This window comes from Petaurus breviceps, unplaced genomic scaffold (genome assembly GCF_028583685.1).
Source record: "Petaurus breviceps papuanus isolate PSGF00001 unplaced genomic scaffold, PetGlider_PUasm1.0 90919, whole genome shotgun sequence".
Classification (NCBI taxonomy): domain Eukaryota; kingdom Metazoa; phylum Chordata; class Mammalia; order Diprotodontia; family Petauridae; genus Petaurus; species Petaurus breviceps.
The window spans coordinates 26,991,910-27,016,080 of record NW_027187378.1 but is presented as its reverse complement, the minus strand read 5'-3'; the positions used below and the strand labels follow the sequence as shown (position 1 = coordinate 27,016,080).

The 24,171-nt window shown below is 38.3% G+C and overlaps 1 protein-coding gene across 3 annotated transcripts in view; it reads left to right on the top strand.

Annotated features, from left to right (window-relative positions):
- The window catches only part of KIF13B (kinesin family member 13B), a 278,821-nt gene that overhangs the window by 82,314 nt on the left and 172,336 nt on the right, over positions 1-24,171 (top strand). For all 3 annotated transcript variants that reach the window (XM_069075652.1, XM_069075655.1, XM_069075653.1), the window contains 3 exons: positions 9,822-9,834; positions 14,254-14,314; positions 21,999-22,091. In XM_069075652.1, coding sequence (XP_068931753.1) covers positions 9,822-9,834; positions 14,254-14,314; positions 21,999-22,091 — 167 coding nt within the window. The remainder of the gene's footprint in view (positions 1-9,821; positions 9,835-14,253; positions 14,315-21,998; positions 22,092-24,171) is intronic.

Sequence of the window (24,171 nt, the reverse complement as noted above, 5' to 3'; positions counted from 1 at the left end):
TATATGGATAAGGGTTAGATGACTGAAAGATGTCAAATGTGACATTTCATATGGTGCAATATAGTTTCTTAATAATTACTTGAAACAGTTCTCAGACTAAGCAGTAAAGGGAAGCATATTAAAATAAATCTTTTATGTACCCCCTCACACCTGTTTAATTGATAAAATAGTTAAAATAATCAAAAGCTTTGAAATTCAGTACTAGTGTTTTAGAGAAACAGTTGCACTCATTTATTGCTTGTGGAATTGCCAATTTGTAGAACCTTTTAGAATCCCTTAATTTCTTCCAAGACTCAAGGTTAAACCCAGTCTTCCAGATGTCCTACCAGATCTTCCTAGCTGCTTGTGGCTTCACCAAAAAATACCATGTGTCTATTTTGTTTCTAGCAAGCCAGTATTTGTTGTTCCTTGGATGGTTTTCATTTGTAAGCTCCCTAAAGGCAAGAACTGTTTGACTTTTGGTTTTGTTTTTCCAACACCTAGCACCCAGCACAGTGCCTGGCTTAAGGTTACTGTTTGTTGATAGATGGATTCTGGTAATGTGTTGTAAAAGTTTTAAAAATTGTCATACCCATTGAATGAGTAATTCTTTTGTCATGAATATATCTTGTGTTATCAAAAACAAAGAACTGTCTATTCCAAGATTTTTGTAGCAGTCTTATTCATAATTATAAAACAAAACAAAACTTAAATAAAGTGGAAATGCCCTGCAATCAGAGAATGGTAAAAATAAATTGTTACCTTCATGTAATGGAATACTGTAAAGCAGTTAAAACAGACAAGTGAAAGAACAGAAGCCTGGAAAGACCTTTCTGAAATATTGCAAAGTAAATACTATTGATAACCATATTAGAAGAAAAATAAAAGAGACTGGATAAACAATAAATCTTAATAGAGGCATGAAGGGAATGACTGAAAAGTGCTAGGTCATGTTAGGCATTTATATTTATATAAGTATAATAGTTGCAAAGTAAGTTTCATTACTTGTATTGTGCTTTGCACTGTTTTTCATCTTTAAAGATTAATTGGAAAATTCTGATTAATACATCTTTATAAATTGACTAGATTATAGCCTTTTAGTATATAACTTTCATATATACATTTTTGAAGATTCTTGTATCTTTAAATGGAATATTTTTAGTAACCATATTTGATGGGAATTATACATATTAAATGCTAATATAAATGTATATATTAGATTCTTTTCTGCCTTCTTAAAGTATAAGACATACTAACTTCTCTGCCTATCTTTTGATAACTAAAGAGCCTCATGAACTTGAGTTACTAGGCCTTTTTCTTTGTTTTGATACAACTACTCCTGGGATATTACACTCTTTAAAATTTTTCTGTCACCATGTTTCATGCTAGGCAGTCACTTTTTAATGGTTTTAGTGAGTACCGTTTTGCTTTTCATTTTTTGCTTTTAATCTGTGCTGGGTTAGTCAAACAGATTTGGACACCTATTAGAATTAGATGTAAAATGAGACATTTTAATTCAGAAAATATTAACTGCTGTGTGCAGTGTACTGTCTGGTTACTGGGGAGGCACAGATTAAAAATGTAACGTGTGGTCCACATAGTCCACATCTTTTTTTTTAATTTATTTATTTTTAGTTTTCAACATTCATTTTCGCAAGATTTTGAGTTACAATTTTTTCTCTCCCCATCTTTCCCCTACTCCCCACCCCAAAATAGCAAGCCTACTGAATACCCCTTCCCCCAATCTTTTTTCTCTTATGTCCTCCCCTTTCGCCCCTCTAACTTTCTAGTAGGGTGAGACGGATTTCTATATCCTAGTACCTGTATATCTTATTTCCCAGTTGCATGTAAAACAACAAATTTTTAAACATTTATTTTTAAAACTTTTGAGTTCCAGATTTTTTTCCCCTTCTTCCCTCCTTACCCACTCCCATTGGGAAGATAAGCAATTCAATATAGATTGTACATGTGAGTTACCCACATCATTTCCATAGTAGTTATATTGTGAATTTATATTTCCCTTCATATTGTGAAGTTTTATTTCCCTTCATCCTATTCTGCCCCCCCCGCCCCCGTTTAATCTATTTTTTTCCTTTGACCCTATCCCTTTTCAAAAATGTTTGCTTCTAACTACCCTCTCCCCCAATCTGTCCTCCCTTCTGTTCTCCCCACTCTTATCCCCCTACCCCCCTATTTTCTTGTAGGGTAAGATACCCTATTGAGTATGTATGTTGTTTCTGCCTTAGGCCAAATTCAGTGAGAATCAGGATGTCCCATTCCCTTTCACCTTCCTGCTCTTCCCTTCCCCTCCATTGTAAGTTTTCTATTGCCTCTTTTATATGAGATAATTTACCCTAATCTATCACTCCTTTTTTTCTTCTTCTCCCAATAAATTCCTCTCACCTCTTAATTTTATTTTTCAGATATCATTCCTTCACATTCAACTCATCCTGTGACCTCTGACTATATACATGAACATACAAATGCCCGCAATCACTTATGTATTTGTATATATATACATCCTTGTGTGTGTGTATATATATTCCCTTCAACTATCTTCATACTGAGAAAAGTCTTATGAGTTACAATTATCATTTTTCCATGTAGGAATGTAAATAGTTCAACTTTAATAAGTTCCTTATGATTTCTTTTTGCTGTTTACCTTCTTATGCTTTTCTTGTTTTTTGTAATTGAAAGTTAGATTTTCTGTTTAGCTCAGGTTTTTTCATCAAGAATACTTGAAGGTCCTCTATTTCATTGAATGAACATATTTTTCCCTGTAACATTATACTCAGTTTTGCTGGGTAGGTGATTTTAGTCCCAGCTTCTTTGACCTCTGGAATATCATATTCCAAGTCCTTGGATGCCTTAATGTAGAAGCTGCTAGGTCTTGTGTTATCCTGATTGTATTTCCAAAATACTCAAATTGTTTCTTCCTGACTGCTTGCAGTATTTTCTCCTTGACCTGGGAACTCTCAAATTTCACTTTAATATTCCTAGGGGTTTTCTTTTTGGAATCTTTTTCAAGAGGCGATCAGTAAATTCTTTCAATTTCTGTTTTGCCCTCTGATTCTAGAATATCAGGGCAATTTTGCTTGATAATTTCTTGAAAGATGGTGTCTAGGCTCTTTTTTTGATCATGGCTTTCAGGTAGAAAATTTTTTTTTTAAATTACTTTTCCTGGATCTATTTTCTAGGTCAGTGGTTTTTCCAGTGAGATATTTCACATTACTTTCTATTCTTTCATTTGTTTGGATCTGTTTTATAGTATCTTGATTTCTCATAAAGTCATTAGCTTCCAGTTGCTCCAATCTAATTTTGAAGGAGTTATTCTCTTCAGTAAGTTTTTGAAATTCCTTTTCTATCTGGCAAATTTGACTTTTTAAAGCATCCTTCTCCTCATTGGCTTTTTGGGCCTCTTTTGCCATTTGAGTTAGTCAGTTTTTTTTTTTTAAAGCAACTGGGGTTAATTAACTTGCCCAAGGTTACACGGCCAGTTTTTTTGTGTGGGTGTTAAGTATCTGAGGCTGGAACCAATCTCGGGTTCTCCTGAATCTGGGGCCGGTGCCCTTACTCACTGTGCCACTTAGCTGCCCCTTAGTCTATTTTTTAAGGTGTTATTTTATTCAGTGTATTTTTGGGTCTCCTTTAGCAGGCTGTTGATGTGCTTTTCATGATTTTCTTACCTCATTCTCATTTCTCTTCCCAATTTTTCCTCCACTTCTCTTACTTGATTTTCAAAATCCTTCTTGAGCTCCTCCATGGCCTGTAAGCAGTTCATATTTTTCTTGGAGGTTTTCGATGCAGGGTTTCTGATTTCCATGTCTTCTTCCTGCTCCATGCCTTGATCTTTTTTGTCCCCCAAAAAGGATTCTGTTGTCTGTTTGTTCTTCCTTTGCTTGCTCATATTGGCAGCCAATTACTTGACTTTTGAGCTCTTTGCCATGGTAGAACTCTGTTTCCAGAATGGAGAGAACTATGTCCCAAATTGCTGGTTTTTTTGCAGCTGCCAGAGCTATTAGATTGGTGCCCTCTCTACAGCCTCCACACGTTCTGGCTCACTGGTCAGACCTCAGGACCACCCTGCAAGACCGTGATCCAGATCCAAGCAGGTCAAAGCAAGACCACTTAGTCTGAATGGTTGCTTGGTCCCCCTACCAGTCTGCAGGCCAGGAGCTCTGGAAGCAGCCACTGCACCTCCTCTGTTTCTCACCCCAGGGGTAGCATCTGGACTGCACTCTTGTATCCTCCCCTGGACCAACCAAGTTCCACACTGACCTTTTAGTCTTTGGAATTTATGGATTGAGAAGCCTGGAAACCACTACAGCTGCTGGTGATTTACTCTAGTGAAGTTTGCTCTAGGGGATGCCCTGGGGCTGAACTGTGGCTCAGGCAGGACTGCTCTCAGCTCCTAGCAAGCTGTGATGGATCCTTCCTGCCAGGCTTCCTTCTCTCCTTAGCTTTGTGGGTTCTGTAGCTCTAAAGTTTGTTTAGAGTAATTTTTTACATGTATTGGAGGAGGTGGAAGCCAGAGCTGCGGGCAAGTCCTGTTTCTACTCCATCTTGGGTCCACCCCCAGTCCACATCTTTTAGGAGTTTATAAATCTGTTGTAGTATAAGTATAATTTGGAATTAGAGGAGCTGTATTCAAGTCTTAGCTCTGATACTTAAAAGATGTGTGACCTTTTGGCAAATCCTTGCATTTCTCTGAGTCTCAGTTTCTCCCTTTGTAAAGTTCAGTGTTTATACTAGATGATCTTTGCCATCTTGTAAGTCCTGTGAGATGGTTTTGCATGTATTTAAATCAAATGTGACAGGAGCAAAGGTGGTGAACTGTGCCGTGAAAGCAGAGTCACTCTGGCCCGGACCAGCCTTGGTGATGTGATGGACATAGCATGTGTTGGGACTTGAAGGAAGGACCAATTTCACCAACTGGAGATGGGTGATGCAGAAGTCTGTTCCAGACATGGAGGGACAGCATGAGCCAAGTCATGAAAGAGGAGAGGGCTGGGCATGAATGATGGATAGCAAGTAATATAGATTGTTGGGAATTTAAAATATGGGAAGGGAGTGGTAGAAGATAAAGCTAGACACAAATAGGTTGAAACTAGATTGTTGAGGGCCATGAATTCTGGGGTAGGCTCTCTCTGGGTAGGTAGGTAAAAATGCATAGAGTTTCTCCATGTTTGGGTTGTTTAGAGGCCCTTTTTGCTTAGGAGCTAAAGATTTAGAGCTGGAAGAGATGTTAGGCATCATCTTCATTTTACAAGTGAGGAAACTGAAGGCTAAAGACAGTAAATGAATTGCTGAAGGCCATACCAATAGTAAATGCAGATTCAAGGTGCAAACCAATTCCTCTGAATGAAAATCCAGTGCTCTTTTCCATACACTGTTATACTCTGCTGCTTGAGTCTTTTCCAGGTAAGTGAGGTTATTGGATCCATGATCCTCAGAAAAGTGAAGTAGTATTGCATTGGACTCTAGCTGTACTCTTGGGTTGAGGGTGGGGCTTGAAAGAGCTGTAATTACATCTTTCAGTTTCTTGTGGCTATAGAAGTTACTTGAGCTTCACTTGTATAGTCATAAGAATACCAAGCTGGAAAGTTAGCTCTGTAATTAATTTACTGGTCTGTTTTAGTTCTCATTACTATGCTATGAATTCAGGGCAGTGTGTTCATCTAAGTTTGACATTTGATTATGGTTTCTGAGCTTACTATATAACATCCCAGTGAGAAGAATGAATAATCTTCACTCTGTGAAGGACAGTTTTATTTCAGCTATCCTCAAAATATTCTAAGTAGGAAAACGTTTTCTCCCAGGAAAATAAATGAGGCAGAATTTTCAATTATATAAATATTGTGAATAATAAGTTTACATCTGGATGCTGAGAAGCACATGATTTTTTTTCCTTCACTGGAAATCAGAATGGAGGAAATTAGTGAATTTGAAGTGTTTTGGGAAATGTTACTGGTAGCAGAAACTGTTGCTAATGGCGTGAATCATTGAATCATGAGTCTGGAAGAAACTGTAATAGATTACTTTGTCCCATCCTCACTGTTAGCTACCTCCAAATACATCGTCATAGGAGAATATAATTTAGATTATAAAGACCAGTGGAAAGGGGGATTATATAACTGTTAGTAATTCATTCCATTTCACAACTTTGCTTGTAAGGAAATTCTAAAACATTCAATTCACCGATCAGTTATTAAGTGCCTTCTGTTTGTAAGCATGAGAATACAAAACTAAAAATGAAACTATTCCTGCATTCAAAGAGACTAAGTTATATAGTATGTGTATATGTACATAAGGAGTATATGCAGACAATCATAATACAAGGTAATTTGAAGATAGAGTGAATAGTAGTTGGGGGGCATTGAAGAAGAGGTGCCGTGAAAGTTTCAGTGAGGAGGTAAACTTCCTAAGCTGACCTCATGAAATTTATAGATTTTTATTTTTAAATTTAAGAATTTTCAATGGAGACGAACTAGTGCAAGTTTCTGAGGTGGAAGTAGGGAGTATATGTGGGGGAGGCAAGGTTACTTCAGCCTGGTTACGTACTTGTCTTGGCCACAGAAATTCCTTACTACTGAGAGGCTGTGTGAAAAATGATTAGAAATGTAGAGACCAGAGCTGGGATACCAATTAGGAATCAATTAGAATTGTTTAGCATAGAATGAATGAATTAGTGAATGGATGAAAAAAAAAAACAACAAACATTTATTAAGTGCTTACTATGTGCAAAATATTGTACTAAGCCCTGGGGAAAAAACCAGAAAACTAAGACATTTCCTGCTTTTGAAGCTTACATCCTAATAGTCCAGGGGAGTCCTAAATGAGATAATGTTCAGCTACAGAGCTTATTGAAAGGTTCAGGGGTTCTTAGGGTGCTGTGGTAGTAGTACTGAGAATGACGGACCACTTCTCCACAGGATTACATGCTTTTATTAATCAGAAATGCTGCCATTCCCAGGGATATTGGGGTCAGGGTCCTGAAGCCGTCTCCACCACAATCTAAGGAAAATGGTAGTCAAGTTAGGGACAGTAGTTTGACCCAAGTGACGCATGCTGCCTCCTATTTCATACTCAGGGTTCCCTGTTATATCTGTTCTAGCTTGCCTATCCGATAAGTGACTGAATTAAGGTAGTAGCAAAGCAAAACTGACAGCTAGTTGGATATGGAGGTGATGAGAGGGAACAGTCAAAAGTATAACATCTGAAGGCAGGTCCAGTCTTACAAATTGTAACTAATTATTTGGCACCTATGTGGAACCTTTTCCTCCCCCATCTCCCAAAAAAAGGATCAACTAAGTTTTCTGTGTTAGAACATTTCTTAGGAGATTTATTTGTACAACTAAGCCAAGGTCATTTGATATGCAGGTTTTTTTGTTTTATTTTGTTTTAACTTATTTCTCCCTTTCCATGCCCTCTTTTTTGGCTTTCTTTCCCAAAGAGATAGAGAAAAGAGAATTTTTCCACCTCTTGTCTTCCAATTACATTTGTAGTCCTTCATATCTTTTGAAGGTCTCTATCCCAATTCTCATCCACAGTGAGGAGTCAGGTCCCCCAGAGCAAGGTTGCTAGCTTCATCTTCCCTTCACTGTTCTACAGATATCCCTGAGGGGATCTTTTTTCTCTGATGTTAGTTTGAACTCCTATTCTGGTGTCTTCTTCCCAATATCATTCATTAGTATCTCCCTTTTATATCTTCTACTCTCCAGCGAGTTAATGTGCCAGAATTTGGTAACCAATGTCAATTAGCTTTTACAAAGGAATTATTTAGAGAAGTATATCAGAAAGTCACAAAACACTTTCCCGCTTCACCTAGAGGCACACTCTTTTGTATACCACCTTGGTCCTTTGGGAGAGTGGATTCAAACTTAAATCAGTTGCTATAAAGCATTTATCCCACCTAGACAACTTTTGAATGCTGCACAGCAAGTAAATGATACACTGTTACCCTCTTTTGGGTGTCTTTGATCAACTGTTTTGCTGGGTCAGACAGCTTATTTTGGACTTTCCTCCTCAAAGGCTAAATTTTCTCCAAAATCTAGCATGGGCTCTAGCTACCAAACCTTTGATGGACTGTTCTCTGTGACTTTTTTTTTGGCGGGGGTTGGGGGGGTGGGGGAAGGGGTGAGGGTGGGCAAGGCCGTCTGGATTAAGTGACACAGGTAATAAGTATCAAATGTCTGAGACTGGATTTGAACTCAGGTCCTCCTGACTCCCAGGCTGGTCCTCTGTCTACTGTGCTACCTTGCTTGCCCCTCTCTGTGACTTTTTGAAGGTCACAAGGTCACTGCCTAGCCTCATAGTCCTTTACCTAGAGAGGTAAAAAATAATGGGCCACACTTTGGCCTGGGTGGGGAGATAATGTCCCTGCCCAAAGGTTTACAGTACAACATGTTTTCCTTAAAGGAATCAGTCAGGTGGGAACTAAGGTGAAAGTTGCCCCAGTAGGAGACTTGTCTGCATTTTGATTCTGGCTCGGCAGCCAACGGAAAAAGCTCCTCTTCACATGGTAAACAGTCAGGAAGCAATACCTGTGTATGCTCCAAAGTCTGTGTGGGGTTTGCACCAGGCAGATACCAAATAAAAATGAGGAAACTAATATAACCAAGTTTTCTTTCTCGCTTTACCTTTTGAGTCTCCTATTCTTCCATCTCTGTTTAAAGTGACCCAGTATAATATAATTAAGGATCTATCTACTCTTTTATCTGGCTTCTATCTTAAAACTCAGAGGTGGGACTGGTAGAAAAGACTAAGATTGAGATTATTCTTTTGGGTGAGCCCTGCTTTAATGTTACCTTGACAATTTTGCTTTAATATTTTTTGGGGGAATAGGATGGGGGGAAGACAAGGCAATTAGGGTTAAGTGACTTGCCCAAGGTAAAGTCAGTGTGTCAACTACTAGTTGTCAACCAGCTAGTAAGTGTGTCAACTGTCTGGGACCAGATTTGAACTCAGGTCGTCCTGACTTCAGGACTGGTACTCTATTCACAGTGCCACCTAGCTGCCCCCTGATTTTGCATTAATCTTTAATATTTTCACCTCCATTTACTAAAGTAGACAAATATGTCCAGAGTTAGAATAATCAGTGTCAGATTTAATTGAACCTAATCTCCAGTCTTTATTATTTCATTGGGCAGGTAATTTTTAAGTAACAGAAAAGACATTTATATTTAGTTTTTCCTTTCCTTAAACTCTTTTAATTTATGGGAGGGAGTATCCATCCTGCTCTGGGTCAGATGGCAAGAGAATCTTTACTTTGTCTGCCAAGGGGGAGGTAGGAAGGAGAAAGAGAATCTGAGTGGGGATAGACCAGTTAGTGATGACTCTGGATATCCTTCTATGAACTACTTTTATTTAGTCCTTTGTCCTAAGAACATTCATTTTACTTTTATTATTCCTATGATATTGCATAGTTGGGGGGGAAAGGTAGGGAGATAGGTAGTTGAAGATGGGAAGCAAACATTCTTCTTGGTTTTCTTAAAATGTATAGAGAAATGGGTTATTCAAGAGTTAAAAAAGTTATGCAATTAAACCTTTTATGATTTATACCTTAGATTTTTGGGTTTGCCAGTCTTTGATGATTATTCACACCCAAACACTGGTTATTAAAGAGTAATAGATTATTTTAAGTCAGTCACTTTTTTTTAAGAAGTTGAAATGATTTTCTTAAAGTTGACACTTTTGTCCTATTTTCTGCATTGTTTTAATGCTCAATGATGAATTTTTTTGTAAATATTTATAATCTTTAACCTTTGGAAACTATCTTGACTAATTTTTTTTTCTCTTTTTTCTCTTTTGTGCCAATGACCACTCATTTAATGGAATTTCAGGGGCCAGCCAAAGGTAAGATGTTTGGATTGATTACATTCGAGAGTTGCCAGGCTATTTTCTTTGTATTTTTAAAGTACTAGATAGGTCTTATTTTCTTTAATACTTTGCCTGCAGAAGCCCAATGACAAAAGAATGATACGTGTTGTCAGCCTCATGTGTGATCCTTACTTAATTGACATATGAGGGACTAGACAATTTGGGAAAGTCTGGTATTTGTATTTTGATCACTACTGGCTTGTTGCCAATAACTGCAGGCATGAATTCTATTTATGCTGTTCTCTTCTGCTGATGGGTTCAGTGATACAGTTTCTTACATAGCCCTTTAAAAGTGACTCCTGTATACTCTCTAATTGGCACCCTAAGCCTCAGAAAGGTTTTAGGGACGTTTGAGGATACAGATACAGACACAGACCAATGGTGGCTGTACAGGCAGCTAGGTGAAACAGTGGATAAAGATTACGATAAAAATATGTCTCTTGGCATCTGTTGTGGCATGGAAAAGGAAGAAAGGAAAGAAACATTTATGAAGCACTACTATGTACAAGGAACTGTACAAAACACTTTGAAAATATGGGTCTGAAGACAAGAAGACTTGATTTCAAATTTGGTCTCAGACACTTACCAGTCACTTATTTCCTTATCTACCTTATTTTCCTCAACTGCAAAATGTGGATAAAAAGAGCACCAATCTCCTAGGGTTTTTGAGAGGATCAAATTAGATAATATTTTCAAAGTGCACAGTTCCTAGTACATAGTAGGTGCTTAATAAATAAATGTTTCCTTTCTTCCTTTTCCATCCCACATCAGTTGCCCGCAGATGTATTTTGATTTTGGTCTTATCCCTAAAGGACAGAAGGAATCTGAGATTTCTTGCATTTCTTGGGGGATTCTGAAGTATTATCTGAATCAGATATTCCCCGTTGGACTGATTTTTCAGTTCCCTGAGGATTCAGGAAACTTCCCCCTTGTATTCCTCTTTTCTTTAAAGTAGATGATTATGAGCTTCTGTTTTGTTTCATTTTTTCTTTAAAGTAATATGTGTGGATATGAAACAATGTAGAGATAGAAAAAAATGACTACCATATTGATTTGATTCTGTTTATAAATCTACATTTCCCTTTATTTTTCACCTGTGATGCCAGGTGTTCTTTTGGGGGTAATATTCAGGGGGTGAATGTGAAAAAAATTACTATGTAACTGTTTATTAACTTTGTATATTCCATTTTGTTAAATGTTTTTGAAGAGAAAAAATGTATTGTTTTAAGAAGTCTCTGACAAAAAGATACCTGTAGCAGTTTGCAAGAAGAGCTACTACTGGGGAAAGTTCATTCTTTGTTGATATTTGTACCAGATTAGTAACTTAGTTTCTGGAGGGAGAAGAGAATTAGAAATCAGAATCAGAAGTGTGTGATGAGGGAGAAAAGACTACTATCAAGGGCAATGGGGGTGTGGAATATAATTGAACTTCATCGCTCAGATTACTCTAAGTAGATAGTGAAGGGCCTTTAATGCTGGATTCTGAAGTTAATAGGATTTAGGTCCTAAGCATAGATCAGTTTGTATTTAGATTAGAATTGTTCTGGAGAACAGAAATTAAATTAAGCAGTGATAGATGAAGTTTAGAGAGAAAAGTTATTTAATCGGTATCTTTTTTTTTTTAAATCTTGTTTTATAGTTGACTTTTTGTTTACAGCTAGTAGTCAGGGAGAAGTTAATTCTGTATGGCAATAAACACTTAGGAAAAACATGAGATGTGTGCTCTATTCTGTTCCATTGGTATCAAACTCAAATAGAAGCATTCTTACAGGCCATATTGACTTAAAAAACCCCCACATATTAACATTAGTTATATTGTATTGTATTTTTATTTATTTCCCAATTACAATTTCTGTAATAAAATAGAATAGAGCAGAAATTGTATTTCCCACTTGAGGGACTTGGGCAGTCTCACTCAAGATGACCATTGGTACTTACGATACCTGAGAGTGGAAGATCCTGGTGCTAGAAGGTACCTCAGTAATCATGGTCCAGCTCTCTCATTTTATGTAGGAGGAATCTGAAGCACCACAGAATGTCATTCAGCTACGTTTGGCAACGAAGATAGAAAGTTAGAAAATAACACAGTCCTTTCTTGCTCTCAGAGTTTATATTCCTTTTTGGTGGGAATAGAGAGGAACAGATAAAATGTATGCAGATAAGTATAATAACAAGTAGGTAGTAATGAGGTCAAAAGACATATCTATCCACATAGTTCTCTAGGAAAATTTGAAGGGGAAGAGAGCATTTGTTTTTTGTTTTGATTGGAGCAGGAGAGGAGGGGATGATGATCAGCAAGAAAGATTACATGGAAAACTAGCCTCTGAATTGATCCTTAAAGAAAGATAAGAATTCTAAAAGTTAGAGAGGAAGAGGGAGTACATGCTGGACATGGACAATGATTGTCTATGCCCCAAAGGAGGCAAGAGCCATCATGTCAAGTTCAGGGAACAGGGAACAGTACTGCAATATGAACTGTATAAAGTGGACTAATATGTCATAAGCCTCTAGATTTAGGTTGGAATCAAATTGTATAAGGTTTCAAATGTCAGGTTGTGGAATTTGTATCTTACGGTAGTGCACAATTTCTTAACCATTTTTGTGTCCTTAATCCCTCTGGCAGTTTGGTAAAACTGGACCTGTTCTCAGAACAGTGTCTTTAGATATATAAAATAAAATACACAGGACTCAAAGGAAGTCAATCATATTATGCTACAGTTATTAAAATATATATTAAAAACATAAATATATTTATGGCCCTAGATTAAGAACTCCTGTTTAGAGAAGTAGAGATTGAAGAGTCTGAGCTGGGAATTGATGTGCTCAGGAAAACTTAGTTTGGTAGAAATGTGAAGGGTAGACTGAAGGTAGTGAGACAGATAGGCCATTAAAGTAGACTAGATGATAGATGATGAAGGCCTGAAAAAGCATGATACTTTTAGTTGGTGGTGGGCAGAATGGAATTGATGTGAGAGATGTAGAGGTAGAATGGGCAGTTAGCAAAAACTTCTCATTATATTAGTTGTTGTGAGGACCACCTCCCCTCCCCCATCTCTCACTGAAATAATGTTGATTAAGCACCTATTGTGTGCCAGGCATGGTGTTAAGAACTGGAGATACAGAAAAAGATAAAACGACAAACCCTGCTCTCCAGGAGCTCACAGTCTAATGGGGAAGACAACATGTAAACAACTATGTACAAATGAGATCTGACAGCACTAGCATTAAGGAGGAGGATTGGAAGGGCTGCTTGTAGAAGGTTGGGTTGTAGCTGGGACTTGAAGGAAGCCAGGGAAGCCAGGAGGGAGAGAAGAGGAGGGATAGCATTCCAGGCATGAGGGAATGCCAGAAAAAATACTCAGACTTGGGAAGTGGAGTGTCTGGTGTAAGGAACAGTGAGGAAGTCAGTGCTACTGGATTCCATAGTATGTGGAGTAGGGCAAGGTGTAAGAAGACTGGAAAAGCAGAAAGGGGCCAGGTTGAAAGGCCTTTAAAAACCAAAAGGAGGATTTTTATGTAGGATGTTGGAGGTGATAGGGCAGTTGCCATGTGAGAGGAGAGAAGGGATCGTATAGAAGAGAGGTTAAGAAGGTAGAAACTCTGGGATTTGTCAACTGCTTGGATGGGAGAGGGAATGAAGAGTGGGGAGAGAAGGATAATACTAGGTTGGGAGCCTCGGGAACTGGGAGGAGGGTGGCGCTCTTGACAATAAGTAGTAGGGGAGTTTAATATGGTACAGGTCCTCTAGTTTGAGATATTTCACAGTTGTTAACGTGAAGTAGCATTTCACACGTGCATTTCCAGATAGTGTTCTGAGTTTGGGTCTGTAGTTTGTCAGATCTAAATTGATTGGCATAATAACACCAACACCCACAAAAATAATGATAATAGCTAGCATTGCTTTTCTTTTTTTTAAAGCAAATTGGGGTTAAATAACTTGCTCAAGGTTACACAGCCAGTTATTCTGTGTGGGTGCCAAGTATCTGAGGCCGGAACCAATCCTGGGTCTCCCGACGCCAGGGCCAACGCTCTTACTGTGCCACCTGGCTGCCCCTATAGCTAGCATTTCTATCATGCTTTAATGTTTACAAATTGCTTTGCATCTATCACACTTGATATAATGACCCTGGGAAGCTCATATTATCCTATGGTAACCCAGCTATTAAGTGTTTGAGAATGAATTTGAACTTATGTCTTATCACAAGTCCTACACTCTTATCTACTCAGTCATCTAGCTTCCTTTCAAGAAAGTAAACACTTTTCTTTATTTCTAAAGGTAGAACTCGTATGTATATTTTAACCCTTTTAGCTTTATGTAGTCATATTCTATTTTGATGATGTGGAATCATTTCCTTAAGATTTCATTATTAATGCTTACTTTTATTTATATAACAGGTATTTGCTTATGATCATTGCTTCTGGTCTATGGATGAATCTGTCAAAGAAAAATACGCAGGTAACAGTGTCTCGAACTGTGTTTCTTATACCTAGTCTGTGATTTCTTGGATTTGGATCGACCCAAATCACAGCTCTTCCCTCAGCCTTAGTAGACTGCCCTGCAGTGCTATTTTTGCCTTCCCCCTGATTCATTACTCTTTGACCTTTCTGATGTTAGCAGTCCTTGAATTATAGCTCTAGAGGGTGTTACTAGGAATATATTCAGAGCCTTTCTAGTTTGACAGCATCTGCCAGAGATTCCCCCTTGTTGGCATAGCCTTTGAGAACCTATGCTGGGAGGAACCTATAAGAGTCTGATTTTGCCATACCCATTATGAAGGATCAAGTGAAAAAGTAGTACTTTCCAGGTACTTCCTTGAGAACTATCAAAATTTATTCTTCTAATCTATCCTTTGTAGCTTTAAAATTTTTGAGATAGAAGATAAAGCTACTAACCTTAGTGTGTCTGTAGTTTTTACATAGTTTGACTCTGTACACAAATGTACAAAGATGAGTAGCAAGTAAGGTGAATAAGCTACCCTAATTCAAGATGTACATTTAGTAATAATGATAACTAGCATTTGAATTATAGCACATTAAGTTTTGCAATGCCCTTTACAAGTGTTATTTTATCCACACATCAACCATAGGAGGTAGGCGTTATACCCATTTTACAGTTGGGGAAATTGAGTCAGGCATAGGTTAAAGTGTTTTGCTCAGGATCACAGCCAGTATCTGAGGCTGCATTTGAACTTGGGTCTTCCTGACCCCCAGGCCCAGTACTTTATTTCACTATACTACTTACCTACTTCTGATTTTATTCTCATATGTATTTGTTTTTATATAATCATGGTATCTTGGTGACTTATGACCCTTAGTTGGAATGTGGCCCTGGGAGAGTAAACCTTATTTAGAAAGAATAGATGGGTAAAGGGGAAGGGACAAAGAGGACTAGTATTGTATGGTTATACAGACACACACACACACACACACACACACACACACACACATACGTGAGGAAATGCAGGAATTCAAGGGTTTTCCCTGGTAAAGAACATTTAAATGAAGGTCAACAGAGCAAAAGCAGAATTGATTGTCATCAGTATGCTGCAGACTTCCTATACAGAAATGGGGAATAGATGAGGAATTTAGGAAATAGATCATGGTCTGGCACAGTAGTATGATGTACTCGACAGCTTTTGGAGCTCACTTTCCTTCTGTTGAGAGCAGAATTGTCAATTTCCTGACTTGCCTTAATGATAATTTCAGCCTTCAAAAAGTAGAGAAACCGATGAGGGAAAATGCGACCTTGGATCTCATTCTCACCAATCAGCACTGGTTGCTGGAAAGGAGATGATGGGAACCTTGAATCAGCAGGGAAGAGTCATCCCTCCATCTGAAAATTTGTAATAGAGAAGAAATCTGGACACAAGTCTGACATGCTTACTTGAATTTAGGAAACAGATTTTAATAGATGGACTAATTGTCTGATATGAGTGCTGCTCTACTGACAGTAATTTTTGAAAGATCATTATAATCAGAACCCAAGTTCAGAGCAAGATCTTTCATCTAGCCTCTAGCTCATCCTACAAGGAATAACTAAGGCAGGAAACCCAGATGAAAGGGAGCCTCCAATTCTGCCACTCTGAACTAACAGAACTTTCTAGCTGGCTGAGTCCAGCAGCTGTCCACTCAGGCACAGACTCAAACCCAGGTGAGGAGCTAACAGAACTCAGATCTCAGGGGCAGCAATCAGACTTGACTCTGGAACAGACCACTTTAGTAGTACTGAAAGCTTGTAAGGTCCCAGCCTGTCCTTGGAATAACAGAACACTCACTACCCCAAGAAACTTGACCAGCCCAGACCTTCCCTGCAGGAGTGTGGCAGAGCCTAGCCCTAACATCTAGTTCAGAGTCAGGAAATGTGCTGAAAAAATAAGCAAACAAACCAAAAAGCACCCTGCCGTAATGAGATGTTATGGTGGCAAGGACACTCAAGACACATGCAGAAGAAGAGAATGACTCTAAAATATTGACAAGCCTCAGTGGAACATAGCATGTGCATGGATTAATCTAGCATTTCTGGGATAGGTGAAGTGAGAGTACAGTTCACTGAGGAAACAGATAAGGGAGAAAAAATGTAAGTATCATTGGGTTATAACCAAAAAAAAGAGCTTAGACATCCTATTTTAAGCAATCTTAAAAGAAAACTGCCCAGAACTCTTAGAACCAGGGGACAAAGAAGAATTTAAAAAAGAGTCTACCAGTCACCTCCTGAAAGAAATCCCAAAATGAAAACTCCTAGGAATATCATAGCCAAAATCTCAAATTTCTAGGTCACAGAAAAAGTACAGCAAGCAGCCAGACAGAAAAAATTCAAGGAATCCTCAAGGAGTCACAGTCAGGATCACAGATGATTTAGAAACCTTTCCTATAAATCAATGGAGAACTTGGAATTCCAGAAGGCAGAGGTTATGGGCTTACAACCAAGAATAACTTACCCATCAAAACTGATCCTACAGGGGGAAGAATAGACCTTTAAAATGAAATAGAGGATTTCTAGGTATTCCTGATGAAAAGACCCCAGCTGCAGAAAAACTTTGAAGCTCATATACAAGTGAGGAAAAGTATGAAAAGCTCAAGTCTTCTTCTCTTTTCTACTCTTTGCACAACCACCTCCCACGGAAACCAGAAGTAGAGTCCTAGAAGGGATGGTGGCAGGAAGCTACACACCCAGCTGAGATGAAATGCTGAGAATCTACCACCAGACCAGCAGAGCTACACCCAGCTGAGTGTGCGGACTCAGTGGTGACGAACATCACCAGCGGTTCAAGAATCGGCTAGGGAGGGCAGTATGATGATATCACCAGGAGACATTCATAGTCTTACGACGCAAGAGAAATGGATTTCCTCGCTCTATGTTTGTCTTGATTCCATGTGTTTTCTGTCTGTGTGCCCCTCTCCATCTGTACTTTGGCCATGTGCTCTCATGAGCATTCCAGGCTTGGAACACTCTTCTTCCTCACCTCTTCCTGGCTTCCCTGATTTCTCTGTCCTCAGATCCCACTACACTTGGTGCTTTTGCAGGCCTTTCACAGGCCCTTCCACTGCTAGTGCCTTCCTTCTGAGATTACCTTTCAGTTGCACTATATATATCTTGTACAGAGTTATTTGCATGTTTTTTTTCCCACTGTTACAATGTGAACTCCTTGAGGGGAGAGATTGTTTTTTTCCCTCTCTTTGTATCCTTAGCACATAGTAAGCATTTAATAAAGACTTCTTGACTGACTCATGTATGTTCCCTACATACCCACTCTTTCCTTTTTTTTTTGCCTTTTTTTGGAGGGCAGTTGGGGTTAAGTGACTTGCCTAAGGTCACGTGGCTAGTTTTTCGTGTTAAGTGTCTGAGGCCGGATTTGAGCTCAGGTCCTCCTGACTCCGGGTCCGGTGTTCTATTCACTGCGCCACCTAGCCGCCACATATACCCACTCTTTACATTCATGGTGTACGTTTAGAAGTATATACTCTTGATTTATGGAGTGGCGGGGTGGGGACAATATTTTATTGCTAATTTCATTTTGATGCTATTTCATTAAATACCTTTCCATATATTTATAGTACAGACACACACAATGGAGAGTTAAATCTCACACTTGAATTAAAAAAAATAATTTTTATAACCTAGTTATAATTAAGATCCCATGGCCTGAAGTTCTGTGAAGGGAAGTTAGCTTTAGAGGTCTGGCATGCTATGAAATTTTGAAAACGTGAGAAATAATTTTGATGAAAAGGAAGGGGAGTAGTGAGGGAAGGTGTGAGAGTTATCTAATGAAACCAATGGATGTTCAAGGAAGTCATCAAACAACTTAAATGTTTAAAAGATATGTTCAGAAAATGGGAGCAAGAAATAGGGAATAGGGAATAGCAAAGATCTATGATTGTAGTGTTGGGGATGCTGAAGCTAAGCAATAAGAAGGGGCAGGGTTTTTTCCCTTAAAGCTTTTTTGGAAGAAGAGTGCAGAGAAGATTCCCTGCTCAGGGTAATGGATTAATAGTAATGGAGAGAGACAGACAGAGAGAGAGAGAGGAAGAGGAGATGTAGCTATTCTAATCTTGTTTTATTTCGAAGGAAAACAAAATCTTTGGATTGTAAAGGAAAAAACAAAAATGGCTAATAGGAAGTTGCCATGCAAGAGAACTAGGGAGAAAAGAGTATCTTGTTGCCCTTGATGGGTTCAAATCACTAGACTCAGGTGAACTATATCACAAGGTACTGAAAGAATTATCTGATGTGGTTGTTGCCTCCAACAGTGATCTTTGAAAGACTTTGGAGAAGTTCAGGCTTACAATTATATTTTAGAACAATCAACTTCATGAGCACAGCATAGGGGGCAGAGAAGCTACCTTGATTTTAATCTGCATCGAGAACCATAATTTCCAAAACGAAGAAGTTGTAGTCTTCTTGTTCTTGCCTCTGGTCAGAACACATCTGGAGTATTTTATTCAGTTCTGGGGACCACATTTTAGAAAGGGGCATTGATAAACTGGAGAGGATCCAGATAAGACAGCCAGGAGGATGAAGGGTCTCTAGTTCATGCCATATGAAAGTGGGAATGTTTAGCCTGGAGACAGGAGGCTTAGGGGCTACACCTCAGTTTCTTGTCCTGTCTGACTATATCATCTCACTCTGCTTTTGACAAATCGTCCTTCATGTCAAACCTCCTAACTCTGGGTTTTCCCCAAGACTCTGTACTGGACCTCTTTTCCTCTATATTTTCTCACTTGGGAGGGAGAAAGTTTTGATGAACTGAAGTTTTCTCTTCAGTTTTCATGAGTTCAGTTATTATCTCTTAAGCAGATGTTTCCCAGAACTATTTATTCAGCCCTTATTTCTTTCCTGAAGTCAGTCTTATATCACCAGCTGCCTACTGTGTATTTTGAACTAAATCCCCTGTAGGCATTTCAGAATCAGCATGTCCAACACAGAAGTCATTATGTTCCCCACACACAACTCCTTTTTTGAACTTTCCTACAACTGTCAAGGGGAAGCATCATCCTTCCACTCATCCAGATTTATCCCCTGGGTGTCATCCTTGACATTTTACTCATTACATTGCCAAATCTTGTAATCTTTACCTTGACAACATTTCTTATATTCTTCTCTCCACTCACACAGTCACTGTTGTCATCACTTCTCAACTGGACTATTGCATAAGCCTCCCAATTAGTCTCCCTGTCTCAAGTTTTTCTCTATTCCATCCTTCATATAGCTGCTTAATTGATTTTCCCTAAGCTTATATCTGGTTATATCACTCCCATATTAAATGAACTCTAGTTGCTGAATATTGCATCTAGAATAAAACATGAAGTCTTGTTTGTCATTTAAAGCCCTTCACGTCCTTACCTTAACAAATTTTGTAGCCTGATTATGCATTAGTCTCCTTCCTGCCCTTTAGGATCTACCCAAATGGATCTTTTCTCCATGCATCACACAAAGAACTCCATCTCTAGTCTCTGTGTCTTTTCATTGTCCTTCCCCCCATACCTGGAATGGACTCCTTCCTTTTCATCACATCCCTTACCTTTTCTTCAAGAATCACCATCTACACAAAAACTTTTCTGGACTCCATTCCTATTAGTACCTGTCCTCCCTTCCTTTTACCAACTTGTATTTGTTTTGTACTTAAATTCTTGATAAGTAAATATATACACATATACTTAAGATCTTAGTTCTAGATCATCTAGTTGGATCCCCTCAATTCACAGAAGAGGAAATTGAGGCCTAGAGAATTTGTGACCTCACAAGGATCACAGAGGAGCTAGTGGTAGAGCCAGAATTCAAATACAGATCCTTGGAATTCAAATCATACACCTTTCCCACTGTTGGCTTTGATTGAATGTAAGCTCCTTGAGAGCACGGGCTGTTTCTGTTTTTGCTTTTTTGAGTCTTTGTCTCTCCAGAGACTGATACAGTGCTTGGCTCTTAAATACTTGTTGATTCATTCATTAATCTAGGATAGTTGTGTTCAAGCATTTGAATTCCTGTTATGTGCAAGTGTTATTAGACTTCTTTTGTTATTCTTGTGTCAATTCTTTATAACCCTATTTTGGGTTTTCTAGGCAGAGATACTAGAGTGGTTTGCCATTTCTTTCTCCAACTCACTTTATAGATGAGGAAACTGAGGCAAACAGTCAAGTGACTTGTCTAGGGTCACACAGCTACTAAATGTCTGAGATAAGATTTGAACTCACAAAGATAGTCTTCCTGACTTCAGGCCTGGCGCTCTATCTGCAATGAAATTTACAAAGTGGCCAAATATTAGAATTCTCCAAAATGGAATGAGTTCCCTCTGGAAATATTAGGTTCTTCTTTGGAGAAGAGGAGACTTAAGGGGTATACTTACATTATCTACCCCCTGTCTGATTGCACCTTCTCATTCTCCTTTGATCTTCATCTTTTGCACTTACTAATTATGCAAAGGCTAAATTATTACTTCTTGTCAAAGGAATTCTTGTTCGAGTATGACTTCAGAGGTCTTTAAACTCTGAGCTTCTATGATTCTGTGATACTTTTTTTCTTGTTGTGATGTAAAGCAAGAGTTGCAAGTTATTTTTTTCGCAGTGGTGATGGATTTACACTTGTTAATTCAGTTTTACTGGTTTCCCTTGTGAATAGTAGCACACAACCACAAGATAGCTTCTTAGGGAAGTGGTCTTACATGTATCTTTCATGATAAATCCATGCATAGAATCCAGCATTCATAGCTTATTTCAAATACTTCTAACCATAAACTTAAATTCCTTAGCGTAGCCTCTTTTTTTTTTTCTTGAAAAAAAAAATGAGCCTATAATATACATAAAAAATACAAAGGCATGATTAAACACTTCAGGAACAAATATTGGTAAGAAAGAGCACAACCAGAATTACTTATTCTTTTGCTTTTTATTTTTTGGAGGGGGGAAGGCTGGGCAGTAAATGTTAAGTATTTGAGGTTGGATTTGAACTCAGATCCTCCTGACTCCAGGGTCAGTGCTCTATTCACTGTGCCACTTAGGACCCCCCCCCCCCGACCCCAGTCACTTCTAACCATTAATTTCAACTGCTTCTGACTTCTCCACTCTGAAAACATGGCATTGCCATTCAGTTTTGCCAAGGTGGCAAAGGATTTTCTTTAGTATAGCATCTCTTCAGTATAATCTATCTTTGTATAATCTTTAAGATTTCATTTTATTTTATTATGAGAGACCAAAACTAACATTCTTCAGCATTTTGAGTCTACTCAGAATTCTCTGAATGAAACTTTACCACAATATCTGAGAGGTAGAAGGAATATCAGCAGCCATCAAGAACAAGAATCACTTCTATGACATGCAGAACAGGAAGTTGTCCAGTGTCTGTCCAGTGTCTACTTGAGATTTTAAAGTAGGGGAAATTTGCCACCTCTCAATCTGTGCCATTTGTGGACAGTTCTAATTGGTAGAAAGATTTCTAGGCTTCTGGTACTAGTGTTATTTTTCTTTCATTCATTTTCCTTCATGGGTTAATTGGAAAAAAACTGGAGACTGAACCTGTTAAAAGTATATTTTGAATCTAAAAATTTTGTTTGGGAATAGAAATTAATTGTGTTTGCCTTCTGTGACTTTTTAAGCTTGTTCAGATGTAGGTTTCACTTATGATACTTTATTTTTTTTGCTTTTATTAGGTCAAGATGCTGTTTTTCAGTGCCTCGGAGAAAATATCCTTCAGAATGCCTTTGATGGCTACAATGCATGTATCTTTGCCTATGGACAAACTGGTAAGGCTACATTACATGACACTTGGTAAGCAAACAGGAGAAGAGGAAATAAAATAAAAACACTTGTTTACTGACACAGAAAATTAGGCAGTGTTATTCTTTAGAGAAATATAACAAAGGAAAAATTGTTTCCCTTTTTTAGCTCATATTTCATTATAAAAATGAGATAAGGTGGCAGAATTTTATTTTTCACATAAAAGCATAGAAACTATAACTTCTCTTGCCACCCCAGCCTAACCTGTGGTTCAGCACACCTTTACACATCTGTAACAGAATACATCTAATGTTGCATAACCAGTAACTGTGAACATCACTGATTTAATTAAAAATACTACATAGCTTAATAAATTTTTATGGTAAGCATAAAATTATGTTTAGTATCAGGCAAATTAATGATGCTGTAGCATTATATCTTGTAATTCATTCTTTATTCTTCATGATTCTGTGATTATTTTACTGTTGTTAGGGGCAGTTGTGTGTATGTGTTGGGGGGGAGGAGTATGGTTTGTCCTGTGACCTGTGGGAGGAGAACTTCTGCTATCATACTTTATAAATAGTATCTTATTTTTTCTAATTACATATAAATATAGTTTTCAAGATTCACTTTTAAAGATTTTGAGTTTGAGATTTTTTCTCCCTCCCTCCCTCTCATCCCATTCTCCAACATGGCAAGCAATCTGATATAGGTTATACTTGTGCAATTATATAAACATATTTCCATATTAGTCATGTTGTGAGAGAAGAAACAGAACAAAAGGAACAAAGTCACAAAAAACAACAAAAAAAGTGAAAATGGTATGCTTCAATCTGGATTCAGACTCGAGAGTTCTTTCTCTAGATATGGATAGTATTTTTTGTCATGAGTCCTTTGAAATTATCTTGGATCATTGTATTACTGAGAAGGGCTAAGTCAGTCGCAGTCGATCCTCACGCAGTGTTGCTATTATTGTGTACTATGTTTTGTTGGTTCTGCTCACTTCAATCAGTGTCAGTTCATGTATGCCTGTACAGCCACACCTGAGCAGCGTTCCAGAATGCTACTGTGAACAGCTTTTAAGATTCTGATTACACAGTACAGTGAACGCTCTATTTATTCCATAACAAATCAAAGCAAAACATTCACAGAAAATCAAGGTACAGCATTCACAATATTACAACTTATCACAGAAAATCACAATATAGTATTCACAACACCTTATCATTAAAATGGCCACATAGTTTTCACCAAAGTGGTCACAATATTAGAACAAAGAACAATCATCTCAAAGTATAATAGTTAAAGTCTTCCTTCCACTCATGGGGCACACTAAATTAACTCAATCAGTCACTTGTTCAGCAATCAATTACTAAGTATCATTAATCACTAAGTACAATCATTAGAAAATACACAAACCCTCCACCCCTAGGTCACTAGTAAATACAATTTCATCATTACTCTGTACCCATGGAGAGGTCTTTTCATTTTGACTTGGGGCCGATTCTCAGATTCCCTGGATCCCCATCCATGGTCCCAGATTCTACCTGGACTCACCAGACTGTTACCTGGGTTCAATGGCAGACAGCTCCCAGTTCCTTGTTCAGCTTGCTGGGTAGGTCCTGCTCCACACTGAAGTTCACAAGGTCCAGTCCATCTCAAATACTTCACAATTTCTGCTTCTAGGAATTCAAGGCTCAACCAAGCCACAAACAGACAAAGTCCCTGCATTCCAGTCATGCTTCCTCAGTCTTCTGTAGCTTGTTTAAAAAATCAGAATCACCTTATCCAGCCTGGGGGGAGGGGACTCCTGGGCTCCTGAGTTCCCGTGTTCCTGGGCTCCTGTTCAGAAGATGCTCCACCATTATAAGTTCTCAGGAAATTCTGGATCAGTTCTCAATTCTTCTGTAGCTGCTCTGCCTCCAGATTCTTGTCCCAAGAAATTCTGACTTTGCCTCTCTGGGACTTTTCTTATATATACAGCATTAGCTACTTCTTGTTTCAGTCAACTCCTTCCTATTATACAGGAACAGGTATTCATACCTTCTGTTGCTTTCACAGAGATTTGATTAGTTACTAAGTGCTATGTAGCTGCTTACTTGCCAG